The 26,973-nt window shown below is 37.6% G+C and overlaps 4 protein-coding genes across 5 annotated transcripts; 2 read left to right on the forward strand and 2 right to left on the reverse strand.

Annotated features, from left to right (window-relative positions):
* The first annotated feature begins 2,037 nt into the window (after positions 1-2,037).
* Positions 2,038-6,869, forward strand: LOC103943624 (serine/threonine-protein kinase PBL27-like). The gene is made up of 5 exons (XM_009353949.3): positions 2,038-2,365; positions 3,110-3,306; positions 3,528-3,717; positions 5,117-5,508; positions 5,643-6,869. Exons 1-5 carry the CDS (start codon positions 2,218-2,220, stop codon positions 6,270-6,272), a joined length of 1,557 nt encoding a protein of 518 aa, XP_009352224.2. The 5' UTR covers positions 2,038-2,217; the 3' UTR covers positions 6,273-6,869.
* A 369-nt stretch (positions 6,870-7,238) lies between these two features.
* Positions 7,239-14,117, reverse strand: LOC103943625 (ISWI chromatin-remodeling complex ATPase CHR11). Its single transcript, XM_009353950.3, has 25 exons — positions 13,747-14,117; positions 13,265-13,399; positions 13,050-13,156; positions 12,702-12,814; positions 12,487-12,584; positions 12,189-12,368; positions 11,879-12,100; positions 11,515-11,649; positions 11,140-11,422; positions 10,974-11,047; positions 10,629-10,849; positions 10,438-10,525; positions 10,253-10,346; positions 9,979-10,167; positions 9,833-9,864; positions 9,634-9,707; positions 9,459-9,548; positions 9,279-9,348; positions 9,124-9,178; positions 8,978-9,036; positions 8,736-8,901; positions 8,170-8,348; positions 7,863-8,078; positions 7,625-7,726; positions 7,239-7,539 (listed from the first exon to the last, which is right to left on the reverse strand). The coding sequence occupies exons 1-25, from the start codon at positions 13,987-13,989 to the stop codon at positions 7,522-7,524; spliced, it is 3,243 nt and encodes a 1,080-aa protein (XP_009352225.2). The 5' UTR covers positions 13,990-14,117; the 3' UTR covers positions 7,239-7,521.
* Positions 14,118-17,157: 3,040 nt separating this feature from the next.
* On the forward strand, positions 17,158-21,333 carry LOC103943622 (lipase). Of its 2 annotated transcripts, none has more exons than XM_009353948.3 (11): positions 17,158-17,316; positions 17,432-17,501; positions 18,199-18,278; positions 18,587-18,652; positions 18,731-18,778; positions 18,864-18,931; positions 19,174-19,246; positions 19,323-19,484; positions 19,850-20,044; positions 20,557-20,645; positions 20,832-21,333. In XM_009353948.3, the coding sequence occupies exons 2-11, from the start codon at positions 17,435-17,437 to the stop codon at positions 21,043-21,045; spliced, it is 1,062 nt and encodes a 353-aa protein (XP_009352223.2). In that variant the 5' UTR covers positions 17,158-17,316; positions 17,432-17,434; the 3' UTR covers positions 21,046-21,333. The 2 variants fall into 2 exon arrangements, with proteins under 2 accessions (XP_009352223.2, XP_009352222.2); XM_009353947.3 differs by having other exon boundaries at positions 17,167-17,344.
* Positions 21,334-21,941: 608 nt separating this feature from the next.
* Positions 21,942-23,656, reverse strand: LOC103943710. Its single transcript, XM_009354051.3, has 2 exons — positions 22,504-23,656; positions 21,942-22,240 (listed from the first exon to the last, which is right to left on the reverse strand). The coding sequence occupies exons 1-2, from the start codon at positions 23,099-23,101 to the stop codon at positions 22,101-22,103; spliced, it is 738 nt and encodes a 245-aa protein (XP_009352326.2). The 5' UTR covers positions 23,102-23,656; the 3' UTR covers positions 21,942-22,100.
* Positions 23,657-26,973: the final 3,317 nt, after the last annotated feature.

A 26,973-nucleotide genomic window follows, 5' to 3' on the forward strand; every position in this document is an offset into this window, starting at 1 on the left:
TGAAAAAGTGAAAAAAATTGAAAAACTGGAAATTCTCTCTGTTCCCTATCATTCTTCCCCTTTTCCATTCCGCGCAAGGCCGCCCCCATCGCAAACCCCACGCGCCGACACCCTCTGTCTGCAACCCAACAAACCTGCAAACCACCACCTAAACTTCGAGCCCAATTCCCACAATTTTTGTTTTTGGTTTGGTAGGTCTCCCTCTATCTCTTTTCGTTTTCGTAGTTTGTATCTTCTTGAAGCCGCGTAGATTGGACTCCGATTTCGCAATCAAAAATCGTTGAAGCGAGAGCACGCCAAGATTCAGGCCATCAATTCAAAGAGTTAATAGAGAGTCTCACTTTCTAAAAAAAAAAATTAACATTTCTCATAAGGAAGTATTATTGGCATTTCAAAAATCTCATTTTACACTCCTCATAAATGTATTTTTCTTTTCAAATATAGAAAGTTTGAAATGTAGGATAAAATTACTTATATTGTATTTGGTTTTTCAAATTTTAAAAAATTGTCAGAAATGTACTGCTACTTTGATCTCGACCACGGAAGATGATTCTCTACCCTCCTATTCTCGTCCCCTTTCATCCCCTCCTCTCACACATTGATTTTTGTCTTATTATCTTTATAAAAAAAAATCAATATAAGATGTTGAAATGCCTGAACCGTGACCGTTCAAATAGGAGGGCATGGAAGGGTAGAGAAATTAGGAGAGTAGATAATCCTCCTCCCTCCCCCACAAGGTTGGATAAAACACCATGACGTCACACCTTTTATCCACTAGAGAGGAGCAACCCATCCACCATCTCTCCATCCAAAGGCTCAAACCCCAACATCACGAACAATAAGACAGTCCCTACCGCACCGGATAGCAGCCCTCTTCTCTACCCAAAGTCTCTGCGTAACTAATCATAGTACATGTGTTAAGAATCGTGTGGATGCACATCCATCGGGAAGGTGGGTCCCACATTCCCGACCGTGATTATGATTATTATTAGTACATTGGTTAATTTTGACGTCCGTCCAAGTACCGTTTTTCAATGCAGTCGGAATTCGATGAAGTATCGTTATTATTTTATTTAAATTATAATATATTTATTAACAAAAATATATAATAATATATAGGATTTACATATTTTTAATTAATTTTAAAAAGTTAGGCATTTGAAAAATTATATATTGTATGAATTTTAGTGTATATATTTGACCATTAAAAATTATCATATATGAATTTAAACTTATCAAATTTACTCTCAAGGGAGGCAGATCTCAAAATTTTCTTTAGTTAAGGGACATTAATCTCCACTTGTATTTGAGAGAAGAAAAATAAGTTATTATTCGAATTTCTTCTATAGTTTTATGGTTTTTTTTTTTTTTTCAACTCAAATTTCGTTAAGCCAATTTCTACATATTTTCTTAATAAAAGCTTATTATATTATTTTAAAATTTTCAACTAATCAATTAAAGTACCGTAAGCATTGAGATTTTTTTTTTCTATACAAAATTTCAGTCGGGGCAACTGCTCTAGCGGTGCCCTTGAGAGAGGCATGTTAATTTTCATCAAGCTTTATTATAATACATTAAATAAAACAATATGTTACATGAGTTCTTAGTATTTATTAAAATTATCTATACCAAAAAATCACAAAGTCAAAAAAAAAAAAAAAAAAAGATTAATTTCTTTTTTTTTGGTGGCATCAGGGCATCTTCTTATTCTTCCAAGATATTAACATTACGTATGAGTATTTAGCTCCTGATGACTACATAATTCCATAATTAATTAAAAGTTAATCACCCCTCTTATTATTTAGTATTGTTTGTTTTGAGATATATTATTTCGTTATTGTTGGTCCGCTTATTTTACATATATTTTTAACTTGTATTATTTTTTTCGTGGGGGTCTTCTTTTTCTTTACCTTCTCTTCTTACACCACAGGACCACACCAGCTTTTTTTCTTCGATTTGTTGATCTGCTTCTTCAGATATGTTGGTCTCGATCTTCCCCTTAAATGGCCACTTGGAATCCTAGAGAGAGAGGGAGAGGGAGAGGGAGAGAGAGAGAGGGAGAAAGTGGGTGAATTTTGAAATTTTGATTGGAATTGTGAGATGGGGTTGTGTGTGTGGACTGTGGGGAAGAAGGTAGGTGATGACTGATGAGTGATTGTTGAAAAAGTTTTGAACTTTTTGTTGGGAGGCTTTTGATTTTTTGCTTGGAGTTTTGATATGGGTGGGTGCTTTCCTTGTTTTGGGTCATCCAAAAACAAAGAGGGCAGTGGTGGTGGTGGTGGTGTCAAGGAAGTGACCAGGAAGGACTCATCAATTAAAGAAGGCTCAGCTGCTCAGTCTCACCGTGTTACAAGAGTTAGCTCTGGTGAAAATTTCTCTCCAATTTTTTATTTTTTCAGAATTGTGTTTTTATTTTTTCAGGGTTTCTTTGGTTTTTGATTGGTGGAGTGTGGTTGTGCTGAATTTTGTGATTTCTTTTTTGGGTTTTATGGTGTTTTGTAATCATGGGTTGCTGGTAGAATTTGTAATTGGGTTGATCTGATGCATCTGTGGTTGTTGGATGGTTTTGGTTGGTTTGGTAATTGGGGTTTTTATGGTTTCTCTGTTGGAGTAATTCCTTGTTTGTTGATTTTCTCGTATGTGTTGTTTGAATTTGAACTTGATGGAGATCTACGATTAGTTCTTGAAGTTTCGAGCATTTTTCTTTCGGTTTATAGCGTTTCGTGTTCATTCTTTGACTTTCAAATGTGAGTGAGAGAGAGATTCTGATAAGTTAAAGTAACAAAAATTTAGATTTCATGTTTTAAGCTTTAAATTGACATGTTCATGGAATAACTGTTGTGACATTTTATGTGTGCAACAGCATGGAGTAATTGTCGTTGTTAGGAATTTGATTCTGAGGTGTTTGCTTCTGCATTTGCATTGAAGTAACATATAGGCCGGTTCAACCATTATCCTTCCTCTTTTTTTCTTTCTTTCTTCCCATATTTATGAATGTCCGTTAGGCTACTGAATAGCTATAACTTCAGGAAGATGTTATCTTGGCTCCTGTGTATCATAGTTTCATTGTTAACCAAAGGCCTTTTTAACTTCTTTGCTCCTTTTGCAGACAAAAAGGCTCGGAATGGTTCTGATCCCAAGAAGGAGCCACCTATTCCAAAAGATGGCTCGACAGCACACATTGCTGCACAGACATTTACCTTCCGAGAGCTCGCAGCTGCAACGAAGAATTTTAGGCCAGAATGTTTGTTGGGTGAAGGTGGTTTTGGACACGTCTATAAAGGTCGCTTGGAGAGCACAGGACAGGTAGGTTGATTGGTTTGGAATTAAATGAAGAAACATCATCAAAGCATGTTTAAGTGTTTTTCTGAGTCATTTATACAATCTGTAAGATTTAGGAACTTATTAAGCATTTTAGCACATTTTGCATTTTCCAAAGATGATGTGCAGAATTTATTTGTAACGTCAATTGCTAATTTTATATCTAGTCCATGATAGATGTCCCCTATGGAATTATTTGTTGCCAGGTAGTTGCCGTGAAACAACTTGACCGGAATGGCCTTCAAGGAAATCGAGAGTTTTTGGTGGAGGTTCTTATGCTCAGCCTTCTGCATCACCCAAACCTTGTCAACTTGATAGGCTATTGTGCTGATGGGGATCAACGCCTCCTTGTTTATGAGTTTATGCCATTGGGATCCTTGGAGGATCATTTACACGGTCAGATTGAATTTCTCTTTTTACCATAGAAAAAGATAATGACTCTTCCTTTTTTAGTGGTGATGCATCTTATATTAAATACGTATTCTCGATAACTTGTTCTGCCTGTGTTAGTCCACGAATGTTAGTTTCCTTAAGGCGATCTTATGATCTTGCACTAGGATTTTAGGGTTTCTTTTATGGCAACATTTCTCACATGAAACAAGAGTTAATCAGGGATTCAGCTATAATAGATTACCGTCACTGAAGTAGATGGGAATGCTGATGAGTGATGATTAATTACTTAATTAGTCATTCCTGCTATTTATTTTACTATTCCGTCTTCGGCTCCACACTCAACTGCTAGCATAATCCCTTGGTTACGCTGCATGAGTTCCTTTTTTGGTCAAAGTCATAGTGTTGTTGTGCATTGTTTTCATATTTGATTATGCTTTCCATAGTGAGTTGCGGGATTCAAATCAGAAAAGCCAGTGATAAAAAAAATTATTGGAGAAGATATGGGAATGCTTTATAATTCTAAGTTCTGTAATCTAGCCATCTAGCTCCTCATTGGCTTATGACTTCTGGAATAGCTCTTTGGGTTTATTGCATTGGCGTGGCATTGTGTTTCTGTTGTAGTTCTAGGCTTGTTTTGAGTAGTGAAAGTTCCAAATTTCATATTTTTCATATTTGTCAGTCCATGGAATGTGTACATTTAGGATACTAGTAGGCTAAGAAAGGCGCACTGTGATGCACATGGGATATGTACAGAATCCTATCAAGACCTGCTCCAACGATATGAACTGCTCTTCTGATGGTCAACTATTAAGACCTGGGTTCAAGTTTACTAAGTATCCCTAGGAAACCTTTCACAGTACTAACAAGTGAACTTCTAAATACTTCTATGTTAAAGAAAGAATATGTTAATTGACGGTTACTGGCCTTTGCTGCAAACTGATTACTTTTCTAACATCTAACATTCGAAGGGAGGATATGATTCAATGATGACATGGAAGAATGCGCATACATATGCCGCTATTCCTACATTTCACATGTACAAATCACTTCATTGACACATGTGTCAGGTCATTCTTATTTGATTCTACAAGTCAACCATTAATTACCTGTCTCTCGTACAACTGCTAGGGTTCTAGAAATAGAGGGAAGTTTTTGTGTTTGATGCCATACCCCGAATATGTGGAGATCTAAGTACTACTTAATTAAGTGCACCGAGAAGCACCAGTAAATATTGTGCTCAGTCTTATCACCAAAACCCTAATTTTGCAGTATCATTATCCCTTTTTTTCTTGAACAATTTCTTCTCCCTTCAAATCTCTTTATTACTTGCAAATCTGAAGTTTGTTTTCTATGCGTAAAATTGCTTTAAATCATCCAGATTGCTTCTCTTTTACTTGTTCAGATCTTCCATCAGACAAGGAGCCCCTGGACTGGAATACAAGAATGAAGATTGCAGCTGGTGCAGCTAAGGGTTTGGAATACTTGCATGATAAAGCAAACCCTCCCGTCATATACAGAGACTTGAAGTCGTCAAACATCCTTCTTGACGAGGGCTTTCACCCAAAGTTATCTGATTTTGGGCTTGCAAAACTAGGTCCCGTTGGTGACAAGACGCACGTGTCCACCCGTGTGATGGGAACATATGGCTACTGTGCTCCAGAATATGCTATGACTGGCCAACTCACTCTGAAGTCTGATGTCTACAGTTTTGGAGTCGTCTTCCTTGAACTTATTACAGGGAGAAAAGCCATTGATAATGACCGAGGTCCTGGAGAGCATAATCTTGTTGCATGGGTAAGTATGCATTTGTCATTTTTAGAATTTTAGTTGTCGATATTTCTTTAGTTAAGTTTTTATGACTCCGCGAATTCACTTGAAGCGCTTTCCTTTGTTTTCGTCTTTTCATTTTGTGGATCTTCGGTTTACAGGCACGGCCACTTTTCAAGGATCGTAGGAAGTTCCCGAAAATGGCTGATCCACTATTGCAAGGCCGTTACCCAATGCGAGGGCTCTACCAAGCTCTTGCTGTTGCAGCCATGTGTTTGCAGGAACAAGCGGCTACAAGGCCTCTAATAGGGGATGTTGTGACTGCTCTCACGTACTTAGCCTCCCAAACATATGATCCAAATGCAGCCACTACTCCTAGCAACAGAGGTGGTTCATCTACCCCTAGGCACAGGGATGAACGAAGGAACATGGGAGATGGGCTAGATAGCCCAGATGAATATGTACGTGGTGGGCGACATGGTTCTCCTGCTACGCATAAAAACTCACCTGATTTCAGAAAAAGAGACCCCAATAGGGACTTGAATACCGGCGTAGAATTAGGGAGGATTGAAACTGGCACTGGGTCTGGGAGAAGATGGGGTTTAGATGGGTTGGAACGACAAGAGTCTCAGAGAGACAGCCCACAAAGTGCTGGGAGAGCACGGGAAACTCCAAGAAACCGTGATCTAGATAGAGAACGTGCAGTGGCTGAGGCAAAGGTTTGGGGCGAAAATTGGAGAGAAAAGAAGCGAGCAAATGCGATGGGTAGCTTTGACGGTACAAATGAGTGAATGCAGCAACAACGCAAGTAAAATTTTCTTCCGAGGAAAAATGTGTTGTAAGTTACTGGGGGAACATTGCGATGAAAGAGAAATTGCAAGAGCTAGATTCATCGTTTACATATTGGTGTCCATGCTCACTGAGGGAATACGTGCTCTGTCATCCTCCGGCTTTGGCTACCGTTTGCTTGTGATATCATTCTTGTAGTTGAGTATGGAAACTGAATGCTCAGGTATTGCGATGAAGGAAGAAACACGGTAAGAGAAAGGGATTGGAGGAATGGGGGTAGTTTAATGATTTTCGGGTAGCGCCCGACAACAGAATGGTTGTATGCAACATTTTGGTCTTTTGTATTAATTTTCCGATGCTCGTATTACAGGAGGGAGAGTTGTCGGAATGATGTGTAATTTTTGCCCCATATGATGTGTAGCCTGTACATTTTGGGGAATTAGTGAGTTTGGTTTGGATGATGGTGTTACATCTTTCTACTGTCATACAATCTCGTGTATGGATGGATTTCTGAGTCATGTTTTCGGCCTATACAGAAACGTTTGATCCCATGTAAAATTCCCTCCTTTCGTGAAGCTATTTTCACTTTCTTTGTGTTTTTCCATCGTCTTCGTTGTTCAATTTACAAAAATGCTACTGCAAAATATTGGTTTTCATGCTCTACTTTTGCTGAAAGTTATCGCTACCTCTATGGTTACCACTTAACAACATTCTAATTAGACCACCAAACCCTTGCTGGAAAACCATCGACGAGAGAGGCCCTCCAGGTCGGCAGCCAACCTTACTCAACTCACGTCTGCCGGTATTATCAAACAATTGATGTTTTGTCCCCATGAAAGCCTACGCCATTAAAAACTACGGCAAAGATTCAAACTTGAGTGCAAGACAGTAGTCACACGATAATAGTATAAATCAAGCTTCCTGCCCTCTGGAAAAGAAATATTTACTGCAAGTGCAGACGGAAAGAATTAACCAAAGATACATCTCATTGAATGACATCCATGGTGTTCAAAACATTGTGTAAATCAGAACTAGTCTACTTGTTTATACATCTTTATAATTCAGCCAACCCTTACGCAATAAGATCACGGGCGCTACCAAGACCACAGGTTATGTTGAAGCCTGACCGTGATCCCAAAAACATCGGGTGAAAATGAAACTAAAAGCCTAAACTCTAACGCTCCATGCTTTTCGATGCTGAAATATCTGGATGTCTCAGCACCCAAGAACATCCAGGATCTTAATGTTTGATCATTTCCTCCTCTTTCCCTGCAAAAATTAGTAATTTCAATTATTCAAGCCATCAGCCAACATTTAAAAGGACAAATTCTGCAACTCGACAAAAGAAACATACCGAGCTGACATAATCATCCATGGTTAATTGCTTCCTCTTCTTTCCAGAATTTGGGCTCTCAGTTGGCTGTCTACCCAAGGCCCGCTTTGATGGTGTCATGCTCTGAAACAAAACATGATACATGATAACGCATTCGCTAATTTGGGACATTTGCTTTAGAACAAGCTTGGCACTAGACCAGGAACGAAAAACAAAAAATAAAGCACAGAACAAATGTGTGCATTTGGTGCCTTCAAACCTTAGCAAGCTTCTTCTCTTTGCGGGCCTGTCTCTCCCTCTCATCGTATTCTTGGTTCTCTTTCTCAACCAATCTAATTAATGTATCACACCTCCTAGCGAGTTCCTGAGTTGTGCGAGACTTCACAAACCAATCAAAACGAAACAAGGGTGATGTGCGGAATTCTGCCTTCAATTCGTCCCAATTCCCATACCCAAGTTTGTGAACCATGCATATCTGTAGTATAATAGACACGAAAAACCACTAGAGATTAAACATCAAAAATCAGAAGTTTGTATAGAACAGAAGCTATAGTCTCAAACTGTACCATGAAACGATCGCATTCTTCATTGTACAACTTCCCCTTGTTTTGACCATACTGGATTTTCAATTCCAGCCATGGATTCTTGTAACGATCCAACTTCTTCCCAATGGCTTTCATGATCTCATCTTTGCGGGAAATTCTAGCCTCACCTCTTTCAATGTTCTTAATGATCCTATCATAATCTGAAAGCACCAATAGAGTCAACAATTTGGAATCTAAGGTTCCAAAATCTTAACAGCTCGCTAAACAAAACCAAAGGACATTGTATGTATAATGTACATATATAAACATAAGCGTCCCAAGTCAGCTCAATTACAAAGTATGGTTTTTTTCTGATTTGCCAGTCGAATGATATGAAATTCATACCTGGACGACCGGGAATAAAATCATGTTTTTTGGTCGGATTATTTAGATTTAAAACCAATTCATGTTGCATGTAGATAGTGTGTTTAAATTAAGGATACCAATTCCAAATCCTGCCTTTCAACATTTCCAAATAGAACCTCGGACCTTAACCAACGACATTGTCTACCTAACCCTACAACACACAACTGTTGGATACCACTTACCATTTAACTCCTTGTATCTTTCTTTAAAAACCTTTGCGTATCTTTCAACTTCCTCCTCTGTTTTCCCTTCCATCTCGGCAGCAATGCTTTTTATATCATTACGGCCATACTTCTCACAGCCCCTAATGAAGGTATTAAAATCTCTTCTACTCCAAGTAGAGAAACCCTGAAATTGACCAATTAAAAAGCTCAATAAAGAAAACCTTGACGAGAACCTCATTTGCAGCATATATTATACTTGCCTCTTCTAACAGGCTTTCCTTTTCTTCCACCTCCTCAGCAGTCAAGGGATCTCCAACTTCTAAACATTTGTACATGCAGTTAGCAGATGGAATAGCAGAAAACACAAAAGCACATGGACTCGATTCATATGAAAAACAATAAATACCTTCTGGTTCCTCCACCTCTATTGTATCTTTCAACTGATTCTTCTGATGAGTTTGCTGTGAATTTTTCAATAGAATTAAGATAGATAAATAGGGTGCAAAGGCATACATCTCAAGCCATAAATAGAGATGAAAATAAGAGTTCACTTGTACATACCATGAGGAACCGTACTTCCTTTTCATACAGCTCATTCAACCTTTGTGTGTTGAAAAATTGGAAATCATGTCTAGAGACAAAAAGGCAGAATAGACCATAAATATTATTGAACATTTTAAAAGGTCAAAGAACACAACACGGATGAGAATCAGTCAACAGCTAGGATACGGAGGCACTTACAATTGAGGCATGCGTGGAATTCGAGGCTCTTTCGGTTTTGCTGGAGCACCTTGGCGCATTGTTTGCTTAAAGTATTCAGACTCTGAGTAACTAATAACGAAAGCACAAAAATTCAGAATTAGAAACTAGGAGCAAGTAAATGCAAAGTAAAGAGGCAGACAGGTAAAATCCGTACTTGCGCTTCCGCTCTCTTTTTGGTGGTTCAATCCAGTTATCGCTAACAATTTTCTTGAAATCAAGCTTGTCATCCTTCATCAGGTAAAAAGATACACATAAAATGAGTTATAAATCACAAAGATGAAGGTAAGCCAAATGAAATATACCATAACCATAAAAACTTGACAGAAAAAGAAAATTAAAAGAATAATGCCAACCTTTTCATCATCAAAGTCATACAATTCAGCAGCTGCAGAAACAGCACCAACATTAGAAAATTGCAATTTCCATTTTAACATCGATTGCAATAACAAAAATATAATCAAATGGATAAAGGACAACAACAATAAATTGACAAACATACTATCATCCATCTTAAATTTGATAGCATCTTCAGTAAATTTTTTCATCTTTGCATCAAGCTCAGCAGTTGTCTCTTCTCCTTTAGCAATAATCCTATCTATGTCCTCATCTGTAATGGTGCTATCCTTGGAACTGAAGACCATTTCAGCACCAAACCTCACCATTTGAAGTAACTCATCTTTATTAACAGCTGCATACAAGAAGAACAGAATTAAAGGGAATAAATTTGTGTATATGCTTATTTTAAAGATCTTAGAAAAAATTGCGTTGCTTACTTTTTTGCTCTGCTAAGCGCCCTTGTTGAATCACCAAAGCATCAAGAGCAAGCTTTTTATAAGCCCTCTCAATAACTTTTTCTTCAATAGTATACTGTTTCAAATGTAAACGATTCACTGTGAGGAACTACCCATATACTAACATTACATAGTTTGAAATGTTTCAGATCAGAACACATTCATACCTCAGTGCAGAACCGGAACACTTGAACTTCTTTCTTTTGACCAATCCTGTGAGCACGATCTTGTGCTTGCAAATCAACTTGAGGGTTCCTACAACACATCACATGTTAAAGCATATCAAACAGCTGAGGCATAGACATGCAGACAGAACAACAATGACTATCAGTACAAAGAAAATGATAAAGATGCTCACCAATCACTATCATAAAGGATGACAACATCTGCAGTGGCAAGATTAATACCAAGTCCTCCAGCTCTGGTCGATAGCAAAAATACAAATTTCTCACTTCCAGGCTTGTTGAAGGCATCAATAGAAGCATCACGATCTTCTCCGCCAGTATTGCCATCAATCCGACAATACAGGTAACCCCGTAACATTAAATAATCTTCAAGGATATCTAGCAGCCTAGTCATCTGACATTTAAACCAAGGACCATATAACACAATTGAGATACATCTCTGGGCATGCATTGCAACTTGCAATGTATTTGCTTACACTCAACATGAAAGTATAATGATTTTACAGAACAGAACTAACCTGTGAAAATATTAGGACCCTAGAATCACGCTCCTTTAACTTTGGAAGCAACTTATCCAAAAGAACCATTTTACCTACAATTGAAAATTTAACAAGGATGAGTTTGATGATCAAACAAACAATATGCATCAATGAAGGTCAATGAATTTTAAAATGTCAAGCTTACCAGCATTTGTGATGAGATGGTCTCCAGTCGTATAAGGAGGCCCAGGCTCAGCACCTTGAAAAAGATAAGGATGATTACAGCACTTACGAAGCTGCATTGCTATGTTCAGAAGGCGCTTACGTTCTCCACCAGCATTAACAACTTCAAGATCTTTCTGTAATAAAGCCCTGTAGTACTGTTTCTGCATTTGTGACATACCTACTTTGAGTATTGTTTCTTTTTTCGGAGGCAAACCTTTCTCAACATCTGACTTCAACCTTCTAAGAAGAAATGGCCGGAGGACCTTAAAGAAGAATAAATCAAGGTGAGATATTACAATCATAAAGCAGGAGGACCAAATACTGTACTCAACCGTTGAGATGCCGTTAGGCCTACCTTGTGAAGCTGTTGAACAACCTCTTGCTGGTCGTTCTCACCAGATATTTGAAACCATTCATCAAAAGTTTCAGCAGAACTAAATATCTCTGGCAGGAGAAAGTTAAGCAGAGACCATAGTTCGTGAAGATTATTCTGCAAGTAAACCGCAGAAAAAAAAAAAAATCAAGCATGCTTAAAAGGAATATTCTTGCTACTTTAAAATTAAATTTAACACAGGTTACCCTCCAAAAATTACATCCAGGCAGAAAAGATTGTAAACTTTCAAGTGTCATGCTAGATAAGCATAAATAAAACATCATCAATCAAAATTAATCCAGCATGTAGCATGTCCCAAAAATCAAAGAAAGATCAGAATTCATACCTGAAGTGGTGTACCCGTAATTAGGAGGCGGAAGTTAGTATTATACAGCCTCATTGTTTTTGAAAGCAGTGAATTCTCATTCTTGATACGATGAGCTTCATCAATTATTATATAACGCCAGCTAAAACGGCGTAAGCAGGTCTTCTCTTTGATGGCCATTTCAAAACTTGTAACACATACATCAAAATTCCCGGCAACCAGCAGGTCCTCACGTATATGCTTCTGCAAGATATAGAAAGTAATGAAATCTTGAACACAGTATCCAGAACATAAATAACTCGCCCATACAAATCACACAAGAATGACTTACTCTTTCATCAGGATTACCAAGAAACTTCACAGCACGCAAGATGGGGCAGAAACGCCGAATCTCATTCATCCAGTTTCCAAGAGTCGACTTTGGAGCAACTACCATATGAGGACCAGTTATTCCTCTAAACTCATGCAGGTATCCCAATAAGGAGATGGTTTGCAATGTTTTACCAAGCCCCTGATGGAAGAGAACAAAACATATTCATCATTAAGACAGCTCACACAAAGTAAATACACAATTCAATACATGGAAGAAAGGAAAGATTTAACCCCATTAGCCGCAAATTGGTGCTTACCATTTCATCTGCAAGGATTCCATTTATACCATTTTCATAGAGTCGAATGAGCCAGTTCAATCCAGCCAGTTGGTAATCCCTCATCTTCCCCTGAATACCTGAACAAAAGGGAAAAGGAAAATCAAGTCTTAAACTTAAAACTGTGAAGTACGTCATTTGAATACAGCCTTCTGAAAGCTAGAGAAAATCAACTAGATTTAAGAAAAATCTCTCACAAGAAGGTTGTGTCAAAAGCCGTGTGGTTCCAGCCCCAGCCAAACCATCTTCTTCCTCCTTAAGGCATTCTTCATCCTCTTCCTCTTCAGTTATTTTGGAAGCATGGCGACCTCTAAATTTGTAATTAAACAAGTAAGCACCCGTAAGAACTTTTAAAATCTTACTTCACTCATGCAATAATCATAACCAATTAAAGGCATTCATCCTACTTTTTTAAACAAAAGAAATTCGAGCTCAAAAATTCAATTATTTATCTCTTCAAGGCAAATAAATTTCCGAACACAATAATCAATGACATGATAGTATAGATTGAATACGCAAGACTCTTCAATGATTATTGAACTTACTTTCCCTTCACTTTCTTCTGAGATGCAGATGGGTCACCTTTAGCAAAATGGGCAAATAACTCTGTTTGCTGCAGAAGATACTTCAACCGTCCCTTCCCCTTATTGTTCTGCAATTAAACCAACACCAAAATAAAATCAGCTACCTTATAAAAAGGACTATATATCCAATAACAAGTACAAACGCAGCACTGTATTAACCTTTCCAATGCACTCACCATGTCAGCCTCAATGGCTGCATTTTGTGCATCCAATATTTCCTGAACCTTTTGTCTCTTCATATTTTGCATGTCTCTGAGCCTCGCCTTCTCACGTTTTCCAATTTCAGCATTACTCAAATTAGCTTCATCATCCTGCAGGAAAAACAGAACCTTTGGTCAGAAAAGGTGTGCCGAAATGCTTTGGCACTTAAACCAGCAAACCTTAAAGGCTCAAACCCAAGTACAATATGCAATTGAGAACTATTATCCACCAAAAGATAAATAATTTTGAGAAGTTATCATTCTTCTATCCCAAAAAAGGAGGAAAAGTAACCGATCCCTAGACCGCCAAAACCCTAGCTCAACAAATTCCCAACTTTCAATTTGCAACAACCCAAGCACATTCAAGCAGTAACACCTCACAACTCAGATCCAGTGAAAAGAACGAACAAAGCACCACCGTAGACACTACCGCGATGGCAAAATCATAAATGTTATACCTCTTCTTCATCCAAACCATCATCGTCGTTCTCATCGACCGGCACGTCATCGTCGGAGCCAGGGGAGTTCTCGTCGGCGGCGACCTCGTCGTCGTCGGAGTCAGCGGGGCGAGCAACGGCTTCGAGCTCCTCCTCATCGACCTCGTCCTCCTCCTGGTCGTTGATCGGCTCTTCGTCGGACGAATTGGAGCCGTTGGATAGGGCTTCGTCGGACGAAACCTGCGGCTTCGAAGCTCTCGCCATGGCGGTTGTTAATTTCTCAGATCGAGGGTTTCGTGATGAAAGAGGAGAAGAGTGAGAGATAAAAAGAGAAGAGAGAGAGGGGCCGGCTCTAAATTTTGGATTTTTGAAGCCCCTGGGCGAAAAATAATGAAAAGTTGAAACCTTTGAAAATTTTGCGAGAGTGGTGTGCTTCGGGGCGGAGGAGGTTATTAAATAGATGTGTTTACAGCCGTCCGATTTGGAAACTGAGATGTGCGGTTTAGAAAAGCGTTGGTGGGAAACATCAGAATTTCCCGCCAATTGAAAAGTGTGATTTCCCGCTGCTGTGTAATTGGGTCGTTGGTCCTGTACCTCATAGGTCGGGTTCCCGGGTCATCGCCTCAAACTTTTTTTTTTTTTTTTTTTTTTTTTTTGGGTTTGAATGCCCTTTTGGGTCTAAGGGCTCGATGTTTTTTTAATGTTAGGAAGCCACGATCTGTTAACTCGAAATTTCGAGTTTATTCTTCTTATTAGAAACGTTATTCTATATTAGGAGGTAATGATTTGTTGACTCAAATTATTGAGTTTACTTAGTGCGTAATTACTTCAAGACCAAGTTAACAAAATATACAAATTCTAAGTTATGTCTTATTCTTCGTATGAAAACAATATATATGATTTATATATGGTTTTTTTTTTTTTAAAGTTAAAAACATAGGAGGTATTCCATCACTCATAGATAATAAACCAATGTTCTTTCTATGCAGTTCCAGTACCACATCAGGAGATATCATATTTTTGTCCTTGAGGCAAACGATACACCAAAACAGAGTTCGTAATCCTAAAAAAATGCATTCGTAAGGATTGAAACCTGGATTGGAGTTCCAAATTGTTACTCGTTTTCCACTAAACCAACTCCATTAAGTTGGTTAAAAGAGACGACCATAGAAAACTAAGTAGAAACGGAGAAAGAAAACCAATCCTAATTAGAAGATACAACAAAAAGAGGGAATGATGAAATAAAAAGTTATAAAACCAACACTGAACGCACAGCCTACACCTTGAGCATCGAAATTCTATCGGCTTTATTTCCTTTCCCTCATCAGCCGGTTTGGGATCGATCAATCGAAGTGGAGGTGCATCTGTAATTAGTTAGCAAAGTGGTGCCCCGAAGCATTTCCCAACTGGGGTACCATAAGAAAATTTGCCCATTCACACCAACACCTAAAAGTTGTATCGCGTTGTGAGTCAAACGTGCATCCATACCTTCCATTGTTACATTTACAAGTTACAACAGCAGTCGACGGTCGTCGATCAACTTTATTTTATGTTACAGCTTCCTCGTGATATATGTTAAGGAATCATGAATGGTCACCTTGTAGAATTCTGGAATGCCAGAGTATTGAGAGAAACTCTCTTTTTTTAATGAGATTTTTATTTTGTAATATCGAATTAACTTATACATCATTTTTCAATTTGTCATATGAACTTAAGTTTAAGCGATTTGTCATATTAATTTTCTAAAATCATTAATTTGTCATCTAAAATAAATAATGTGTCTCGCACAAAATAACAGTTCCCAAAAATATTTAATCACTCTAACTCCGTTAAGTTTTTCATATAAAATAAATAATGTGCCTCGCACATGACTTATGTTCAAAGTTCTTTCAGATTTCATTTTCATAAATTCTTGACTTCTCTTTATTCTAAGGGAGATTTAACAAAACACTCACAGTAATGTTCACTTTTAACGAAAAACCATATTTATACATTTCATTGATACTATTAACTATACCTTTAAAAATGGCTTTTCATTAAAAGGGAAGTTTTTTGAACTTTACATTAGTTTTCCTTTATTCTAAACCCTTAAATTTTGACTAATTAAATATTTACGATGAACTACCAAAAATGTACATTTGACTTACTAAAGTGGAGTTGTAGTTAATTGAAAGATTTGAGAATTCAACGTGGTCCATGATGTCCATAAAAAGGTCGTAGTCAATCATGGCAATCTCTTTTATTTCATTGCAATGATAATAAAAAAGTATTAGTCCACAAGCAGAAGAATCAAAATCTCATTGTCACAAACAAGGGCAACATGAAAAATTTCATCCAACTTTACCATAGATTGGATGGTCCTTAATGACTATATTTTTGGGAACTGTTATTAGCACTCTAGAAATTTCAATATACACTCATTACAAGTGTTTTTTTTTCTAATTATAAAAAGTTTGGAGTGTAAAATAAGATTTTTAAAATGTCAATAACAATTTCCATATTTTTAGCCATCTTCAATTTGAAACACATAAAAAAGTGTGTATATCTTTCCCCTTTTTTGAATAGGAAACCATCAAATCATCACAGCTCAACCCCTTTTTGTGCTAGATAGAAAGCTTAACGGAGTTAAGATAAGATACAAAATTAAAGATTTTAGAAAGTTGACATGACAGATCGCTTAAAATTTGAGTTCATATGACAAATTGAAAAAAAATTCATTTGACATTTCACAAAATTCCCTTTCTCCATACTCCAAAGTATCCATACAAAATTTATTCCTTTAATAAAATAGTACCACTATACTTTCTCAATTTGATTGAGATACAATTGAGTTTCATTTATCAAAATCTTGACTTAACTTTTTCCTTATTTAATAAAACGAGGATTCGAATTAAAGAGATGTTTTTCAATATTGGGAAGTTAAGAATCGTAAGGCTAATACAAACCTAGACTTATTTTTGACGTAGTTTGCTTCTAATTGATTTACATATAGAGGCGCAAACATAAATACATTACTTAGAGCAAGTGTGTTTTCTCTCGTTCAAAACTTCATCTATGTACTTTTAAATAATTTAAAATAAAATATCAATTATATCGAAGAACAAAATAAGTTCACATACGATCAAAAGATATGTTGACATGATAAAATTGGTCAACAAATAAAAAAAATATAATGATTAGCAAGGTTGTTGAAAAAAATTAGCAAGGGGGAAAATTCATGTGATCCAAACCGAATCCTATACGAAATTAAAATACACATCAGCACGTGCAATTCCACACGCTTCAAACACCGGCAATGTATCGTAATTACCCTCCAATCGTGGCCCTCAAAAACACTTAGAGACAAGATCAACGGCTAAGGAACAGATAGATAAAGGATAATTTCGGAAGTCTACACAAAACGAACTAACTAGTTTTCTCATTTGCCTCGTCAACTGCTTTTCCTCGGTCTCCCTCTACAATCTTACCGCGTTGCCAACCACCACAGCAAGATCTTCGAAACGGTGCGTCGCGATCATACCACGGTTGCACGGTCGCAAAATCCACCTAAATTCGATAGTCTTCGGAGCTCCGAAGCCGCTGCTGGGTGGGGTGAGTGGAGTGGGACGTCGTGGCGGTGGTCGGTTTCTCTAATTTTCTGATTGTTTGAAAGTAATAATTGCTGAATTGTGCCCTAATTTGTTTTTATTTGCTGTGAAATTATCAGGCCATGGAGAAAAGAAGATGGCTGGTATTGGTAATATTAACGTGGATGTTTGTTTTCTCTGCTGGGAGAGGTAAATTTTCAATTTTTGCATCAAAAGTTTTATCTTTTATGTTTTATTAAACATGTTTATGTTCATGGCGGTTGATTAGAGGCTTTTTCGTTGTGTATATCGAAATTGTAAATTGGGTTTGAAGGGAATTTGATGGTTGGAGAAGAATTAGTTCAGGGGATTCAATGGGTCATTAGAGTCATTATTCTAGTTTGGAAGTGCTTTTAGAATAGCTAAGCAAACCAAAAGCCCTTATGACAAGGTTTGGTAGAGAAAGTTAAAAGTGCTTCGCAGTTTTGAAAGTGAAAGTGCTTCCTGGAGTGGTGATTTATGAAATCCATTTAATAGAAGCACTTTCAATAAAAGCACTTATGAATAGAAGTGCTATTTAGAAAATAATTTGCAAACTGTCTATGAATGCCTTTGCAACAATGTGGTGCTTGTTGGTTTTACCTTCTCATAGATTACTAAAGGATGGTTTGGTATCAGTCTGTTAGGGACTAAAGAGGTTCTATATTTACTTAGGAGAAGATAATATGTGATGGGAACTGTACCATTATAAACTGGTGGTGTACATCAGATTCTTTGTGTATTTTTGTTTCGTTTTTGTTTTTGGGGTGTGCAGAATTATAGATCAAAATAGTTGGAAGCAGAATTTAGTTATTTTGAACTTCTCGGACCCATTTTAACGGGGAGTAATTTCTTCTTACAAATGCAGAACTGAAAATTAAGCACAACGATCATGGCCCCATATACAATCATACGCTTGCCACTATACTAGTGCGATATGCTTCTACAGTAAGTTTCATCAGATTTTTGCTTGTGTCACCATTTATGGGGATTTGGTTTGTAAAAATTTATGTTACAGAAACATTTAGCCTCACCATTTCCCTTGCAAATCTTTACCATAAGCGTTGTCACTTGTCAGTCATGGTATGTTGTAATTGTGACATAGAAAAAGGTTGGTTTATGGGAAGTATTGAATCTTTCTAAACAATGAGGAAACCAAATGGAGATTTTCTGGATTATATGTCAAGATTTGAATTATTAGAGTATGTACCTGCTATAAGGTCCGTAACAATTGAAATCAATTTCTGCTCTTGTAGGTTTATTTGTCAGATTTGTCAGAGCTGTTTACTTGGACATGCTCATGCTGTAATGATTTGATTAAGGTACTGAGGCGTATCTGATTAATTTGAAATTCTTATGCTTGAAAATCGTTGCCCTTATTCCTCATTTCAATGGAACAGGGGTTTGAAATGATAGAGATTATTGTTGATGTCCAGCATTGCTTACAGGTGCAATTTCATAGTTCAGCCTGGTTTTTTGTGTTAAAGTTATTTCTTTGCTGCCTCTGTATGACATAGTCATTACTTTTTCCAGGCTTTTGTTGGAGTGGCACAAGATCCCAATGCTATTATAATTGCATTTAGAGGGACTCAGGAACACAGGTGCGGTGCTAGAGTATTTATCATTCTCAATTAAAGTTTCTGCTGAATTAGTTATTGAGCCCAAACTATGACATAGGTGAAGAGAAAATTGAAACATACAATGAATAAGGATGTGGATTCAGAATGTAATGGAAAATTATATCTACGTTTGTTTGCTTTTCCTTTAAATACACTATATGTATCTCTATGGGCATACAGAATTGGATTGAAGACTTATTTGTGGATTTGCTTTATGTGTACAGCATACAGAATTGGATTGAAGACTTATTTTGGCAACAACTTGATCTAGATTACCCTGGCATGCCTGATGCAATGGTATTGCAGTAAAGTTTCTCTACTTTGTTACTTGCTGGAATGTAAAGTATCAGTTCTCATTCTTTTTCTGTTTTAGGTGCACCACGGGTTTTATAGTGCTTACCACAACACAACCATACGCCCTGGAATTCTAAATGCTGTGGAAATAGCCAGGGAATATTATGGAGATATTGGCATCATAGTTACAGGACATTCAATGGGAGGGGCAATGGCTTCATTTTGTGCTCTTGATCTAAGGGTAATCATAATTAAGCCAGTCTCCATTTTGCAAGATATGTTTGAGTTTTTCTTTCACTACCGTTCATCTTGTTTTCGGTCGTCAGTATACCTGTCAGAGCCTGACTCATGTGTTTTATAACTTGGTTATTGCCAATTGAGCTTTGATTGGTTTTTTTTTTTTTTTTTTTTTCCCCTTTCATTTTAACTGATCAAGATATGTTAGTATGCCAACAACATTTCTTGAATGGTATAAATGTTGAACTTATTCCAGAGGGGTGTTTGAATAGTTTAATTGCATTCACTGCTTGCTGAAATTGTAGTCTATTCTGGAAGCATGTTCTTCAAACCGGTAACATTGAATGGTTTTTTTTTTTTAATTCCCAGGTCAATCAGAAAGAGAAAAATGTTCAAGTTATGACATTTGGACAACCTCGTATTGGTAATGCAGCTTTTGCATCATACTATAGTACACTTGTACCAAACAGTATACGAGTAACAAATGCACATGATATGGTGCCTCATTTACCTCCATACTATACTTATTTTCCTCAGAAGACATACCACCACTTTCCACGAGAGGTATTCTCTTAGCTGACATTGCTGGATTACTTATGCCTTGACTTTGAAACTATAAGATCTATTAGAAAAATAAACCGATTAAGTAGTTTCTTCTAGCAAATCTATCTGTGGCAAATTTTCAGTATTTTATGTTTTTCTAGCCCACAGAGGTGGATTAGTTACACATTCAGTTCAAAGCCTTTAAGATCAATAAAAAAATAAACTGATTAAGTAGTTTTTTGTAAAATATCTGTTTGTGGCTAGGGTTTCAATTTTTATGCTCTTTATATAATGCCAATTATTTCTGAATAGCTTAAGATTATGTGAAATATTTGTAAGTCATGAGAATATTGTCAGATGATATCCAAATTACAATTTCTGGTCATATTTTGAATAGGTGGATGAATATTATTGAACACGACTCCTTGATATACACTTGCACACGGCACTTGGATCATAATTTCGTATATTTATGACATTTTTTTGGGAGTTTCTTTCTCTTCAGACCATTGAAAGCCTTATTCTGATTCTAGGTGTGGCTTTATAACCTTGAAGTTGGAAGTCTTGTTTATGAAGTTGAGAAAATCTGTGATGAATCAGGCGAGGACCCAACGTGCAGCAGGTAATCCAAGTCTTCGTTGTGATATCATTGAGAGTTGTCTCTTTGATTCCATTCTTTCATCATGTTTCGACACATAGCAGCTCGCTGGTGCAGTCTTCTATTGTTAGAATAATAATAAAATAATGAAGTTGAAAAGAATAACCTGATCCCAAAAATATGATACAAGTTCTTGGGACGCTTTTGCAGGTCAGTGAGTGGGAACAGCATTTCGGACCATTTAGTTTATTATGGTGTTGACTTAATGGCCAAGACATGGAGACGGTGCAAAATTGTGATGGGTACTGGTATAGCAGAGTACAGCAGAACAGATCTTGGAGGAAATTTTATACTGTCCAGAGATCTGGCAACTTCTGTTCTCAAGTTGAACGCAGCGCCTGACACTGGGGCAAAACCTCTGTAGATTGCTGGCCATGTTTTCCCTTGGAAAAATCTGAGAGAGGTCAGTTGTAGGTATATGTCCTGGGAAAGCTGTTTCGTTGTATGCCTAAAAGCTCTTGCTTTTCAGAAGCCATAGCTGATGAACATCGTGGGTTATGATGGGGCTGCGGATGACTTGTGTACATATGAATGTGCTCATCTTCAGTCTTTGGGATTGCTGACATTGTGTTGTATATATAATGGTTGTTCGCTACGCAGAAATGTTACACTTTGCGTAATAATAAGTATACCAATTACTTATTAAATCAAATACTTTTGGATCTTTGGGCTCACCGGTTTAGCTCGGTTGTCAACCCAGGAGAAGATCTTAGGTGCAACCGGGTTTTATAACGTGACCACATTGACGTAACGCTGGTCAAATGACGCTACATTTCCTTATCATTTCCAGTGGGTTTAATCAATTAACCTACCAAGCCCGTGCGGTGCTTTAATTTGATTACACGGACACGTTGACACTACGTTTTCATCCCTTATAATTCAAGCGGCTTAATCAATTAACCAAGTAAGATGGTCCAAAATTCAAATGTCATTTCTGGTTCAAGCGTAGGAAACCACCAGGAAATGCCTTCCCGTCAAAGTTTCTTCATTTTTACTGTAAGATAATTTTATAAATTACTCTAATTTACATGGAGGCGGATTCAAGTATATAGGTGCAACGAGGTTGACATACTGTCATGGCTAACCGGTCTAATTCACGTCTACCTATTACATTAATATTAAGTGGTCGAATTTGGTCTATAAAAGCGAAATTGAACAAATTTTGAAACATAAAGTAATTCCAAGAATACAACAGACAGTACTACTACATATTCTCTGTTCAAGTTACATGTTATATGCTTTGGAGGACAGCAGAAAACCAATAAAAACTAGGTGATTGATCAATTACAAACACAAAAGCTGAGTGAGAAGCTTTAGCTTTCCTAATTTAACTGCCCTTCGCACTTAGCTTGTCTTCTCATCCTTGGCTGGGGAATCACCCACATATTGTTCCTGCACTCAATTATTTGTAGATTCAGATTAATTCTTCACTTCTTCAGCAGGGATTGAAACTTCAGGTTCAGCGGCTTCAGCCACTTCGGCTTCAACAGTGGTTGTAACTGCCACTTCTGTTTCCTTCACCGAATTCTCCTCCGGTTTCTTTACAGGCTCTTCTGTACCTACACAATAACCGAATTAAGTTAGCAGACATTTCGTTAGATGGCAATATACACGTTTCCAAACGTATGTTTATATTGTCAAACTATGCGTTTGCTTGATACGTTTGTAGCGAAATTGGACACAATCAATAGGTCAGATTCACAGTTCGGCAAGAGAATGCTTCCTTTCAGAAATAAGACCTACTCGACGTGATCATGTATGCATGCAAATATGTATAGCTTTTTAAAAATGTTGAAATAAAGCAACATTGAGGTTTACAAACCCTTATTTTGTGTCTCCACCGCTGGAGTTTTTGTTTCTGCAGCTGGCAGATGTAATTCGTTATCGTCCTCTGCAATATCATCATCTACCTTGAAGTGCAAGTTTCCCTTACTTCCATGGCGTGGAGTATAATAGTCCGACGTCCCAGACCGTCCCTCAGAAATAATCGCGTCAATTCCTTCCTCATCCAATTTCCTCGACGAAAAGAAACGATTCGGAGAACCATGCGAAATCAATCTCCCCGCGGCCTCGTCGTGCTCTTCTTTGTCACCTTTTTCCAATACTTCCTTACCACCATCTTCTCCGCCCTTGTTATTTACCTTTATGTCCTTCACATTCACATTCACATCATCGGCCACCGCAGACGCCTCGCCACCACCACCAACATTATTGGCGATCGCATTGTCCTCCTTGACTTGTTCTTCTTGTTGGTCATGTTGTTGTTGGTGTTGCACCGATGAGTTTGCGGCGCTGTCATTGTTTTCAAGGACGGTTTCTATGTCTTTGCTCTTCTTGGAAGGATCGGCAACACTCGATTTCTTGCGGCGGAGGATGGTGTTGGTGGTGGCAACCGCCAGCTTTGATTCCCCGCAACCCATTTTTCTATATTTTGTGTGTTGTTAGGTCTCGGAGATGTAAAGATCAGGGTAATCAAGAGAGACCGAGACAGAATAATTAATGTCTCGAGCTCCCTTTAATAATATGAGGCAGAGAGAGATGTGACAAATGGAAGAAATGGAAGCTGTTTTTTTTTTTTTTTTGTTATTTGTTTGTGTTGGAGCTGTGGTTTGAACGGGTGTAATTTGGTGGCGTGCATATGTGATATGTGTACGTAGCTTATATATACAACCGTTTTATTCGTTGTGTTTTGAAGGTGGAGATGGGTTTATATCTTGGCAGCTCATCATCATTAACACAACAATGTGGCTTGATGTATTTTTAGATATATATGTAAAATGGCAGCCAGGCTAACTATAGGTTAGTGATTATAAGGAAACATTTTACTGATGAGTTTTACATATAATTATTGTGTTGGTTCATTGTGTGACTTATCTCAACTCTCTAAAAGATTAGAATATTTTTGTATCAAGAAAAAAGAGAGTAAACTTGGATTAAAGTGAGACAAACTACAATTAGTTTGGAGTGGTTTAGTTTGACCTACTTGGGAAACACCTACGTTGCACCAAATAGCATGTATCATTTATACTGTTTTTGTTGGAAATATATGCAAATAATATAAGGGAATTCGATAGAGGACATACCTAGCGGAATGAAGAATTGTGGATCGTTGTCTCATTTTTATGAACTGTTGCTCGAAGCACAAATAAAGACATCTCCAGAGAAGGATTTAGTTGTATCTACCCTAACTAGATTGCCTATGTACCTTGTGCCAATGCACAAGGACCAAACACAATATTAATCCATCCAACATAGGGTGTGGTATTGATATGTGTTCTTTGTCCCACATTGACTGCTTTATTCTCTTGCCCTCCTAGCCACTAAATGAAGAGGGCTTTGGGGAAGAGAGAAGAAACACTAAGGGAGACAATTCTCTTTTCTCTTTTCTCTCCACTCTTCTAGTAATCTTTTTCTCTCTTAATTCCCATGGTAACATATGAGAATTAGATGAGCTAATTGAGATGATGCCAATACTCTATGTGGATGAAAGTGAGATGTAAGATTTATATAATATTTGCATTATATAAAGCACTCTTAATCCATCCAATATAGGGTGTGTTATTAATACGTGTTCTTTGTCCCACATTGACCGTTTCATTTCTCCTCTCCTTTGGGGAAGGGAGAAGACACACCAAGAGAAAATGAAACGATTGATGTAGATCAAAAAACATATGTGAATAACACACCTTATATTAGGTAAATTAATATTGTGTTTTATATAATGCAATTATTATAGAAATCCTACATCTCTCAAGAGAACATGAAACGATTGATAGAACAAAAAACACATGTGAATAACACACCTTGTATTGGGTGGATTAATATTGGGTGGATTAATATTGTGTTTTATATAATACAATTACTATGGAAATCCTGCATCTCTCAATCACCTAGAGAGTGTTGGCATCATCTCAATTAGCTCATCTAATTCTCATCCATTATTGTTTACCTCATACAAGAATTAAGAGAGAAAAAGAGTGAAGAGATTTTCCCCCTCTCTATAGAGTTAAGAAATTTTTTTATCTTGGTGTGTCTTCTCAATTCCCCAAAGCCCTCTTTATATAACAACTAGGTGATGAAGAGAAAATGAAACGGTCAATGTGGGACAAACAACACATCAATACCACATCTTATATTAGGTGGATTAATATTGTGTTTTATGTAATACAATTATTATAATCACCATCTTATAAATTGACAACATGTCCTTATTATTAGATGGGTATAGTTAGTTATTTGATGTGGTGTTTAAGGTATTGTGCGGAAATTCTCCAATAACATTAGTCGAAAATTGCTTATTGTCGATGAATTAAGATGACAGCACACACTCAATGCAACTGCAAGCACTATAAGAGAAAAAAATAGTGAGCAACAAGTCAACAACTACCCTAATTAGTAATTATATTGGTAACTGTTGTTGGGAAGACGATGACGTTGTGACACATCCCGATTAAAATCAAGGCGTGCTGTTCGTTATGTGAGGGTGACGTAGCCATGTGCATAGTGCGGAAGCAAAAGATAATAATAAAAGTACGAATAAATAAAAACCAAACTACTAAAAAAAAACTAGTTAAGGTAACACACTAATACGATACCAAGCGTGATAAACATAATCAAAGCACAAAGAGCTTAAGTGCAGTCCAGAAGAACGAATACTAATTACACAACATCCAAAGGTGATCCTACATTTGTGATGTTCTGTCAGAACCACCGTCAAGTCCTCGTGAGCCACCAAAGCGCTTCTAACTAGAACCTGGAGGGGCGCAAAACAGAAAATGTGAGTGGGCAAAAACAAAGTTTTTCAAAATCATTTCATTATCAAAAGTTCTAACCCCTCGCCGTAAAACCTGTGTAGTTTCCCAGAAAATAGAATATACACATATATCGAAAACATGTCCATAAATATGCCATGTCGAATGCCTCCACATAAAATGTAAGTAACCCAGGTAATGTCAATCAATGCAAGTAACATGTTAGCCGGAGTCACCTAATGTGACCTGTACGGCTGAATTTAAAGCTCAAATCTCCAACTAATTAACTATACCTGCACACGAGTCGGAACCACCTAAAGTGGTCTATACGACAGGACTGGGTGTAAATAAATACGCTCAAGTGCTACGATCACTTGAAGACTGGACGAATAATCGCGGGTCACCTACGAGTCGGAACCACCCATAGTGGTCTGTACGACAGGATTGTGCACTTAACTTGGATCTAAGATGAGCGTGTGTTGTGGGAGGTGAACATCACGTGAAGGACTGTGCCCTACTCTGGGCGAGAACACTAACACGCGGGGTGCAGGTTATGATCTCTCTATGTATCTCACATAACCACTAATTCACAATCATAAGCCATAAACTTACCTGGCACTTACATGTGCGTCCGCAAGACTAAACATACATATATGCAACTACTAATGCATAAATAAATCGGCAAACGCTATGCATGACATTTAAAACATATAAACATTCAATTTCATTTTCTGGGAAAAACCACAAGTATATAGGTATATACGGAAAACCAAAAGCCCACTCATTGATATGTAGAAGGGTCGTAACCCCTTTGCCTCGAGTGACTGCGCTCGTCCTCAGGATAGGTCTCACCTATATGCGAAACAACTATAAAAACGTCAATTTAAAGCACATAACCAAAACTAGGTAATAACTTCTCATACAATGCTCAAATGGGATGTTTAGATATACCAACGTGACCTACTCAAGCTCACGAACATCCCCATATTTTAAAAATAATTTTCCAAGACCCCACGGGCCGCCACGTGCCGCCGAGGGCACAACTTTACGCGCGGTCACGTGCCAGTCACACTGACGGTGTCAGTTAACGCCGTCAGGAATATTTTGTTAAACCCTAACGGATTCCGTTAAATCTGACTGACGGCGTCAATCCAAAACTGACGAAATATACCGCTTTCTTCTCCGGCGAAACGCCGGTCGCCGGAAACCTGGAAAATTTTCAAATCCTTCGTTCTCACTCGTTTCTTCACCAATTTCTATGAAATTTGCACCATTGGAAAGTTGGAGATGAGAAGAACAACGTTATACCTGTTTGAAACCTCAAAGATCACAGGATCTTGCCGGAAAAATTCAAGAAAAATCGGCCAAACTTACAACTCACGATCCCGACGTCCAATTCCACTCAACGAACCACCCTGAGCTTCCTAAGGACCTCACTAAGCTTCCTATAAGCTTCAAATTTCCTGAAAGTCAATAATTCACGTGTGCATGAATAGTGACCAAATCGGAGATTCCTGGTTCGACTTGAAATCGAAGGATTC

Source organism: the organism of the source record quoted next, unplaced genomic scaffold (assembly GCF_019419815.1).
Source record: "Pyrus x bretschneideri cultivar Hongxiangsu unplaced genomic scaffold, Pyrus_bretschneideri_v1 Contig6, whole genome shotgun sequence".
Lineage (NCBI taxonomy): Eukaryota > Viridiplantae > Streptophyta > Magnoliopsida > Rosales > Rosaceae > Pyrus > Pyrus x bretschneideri.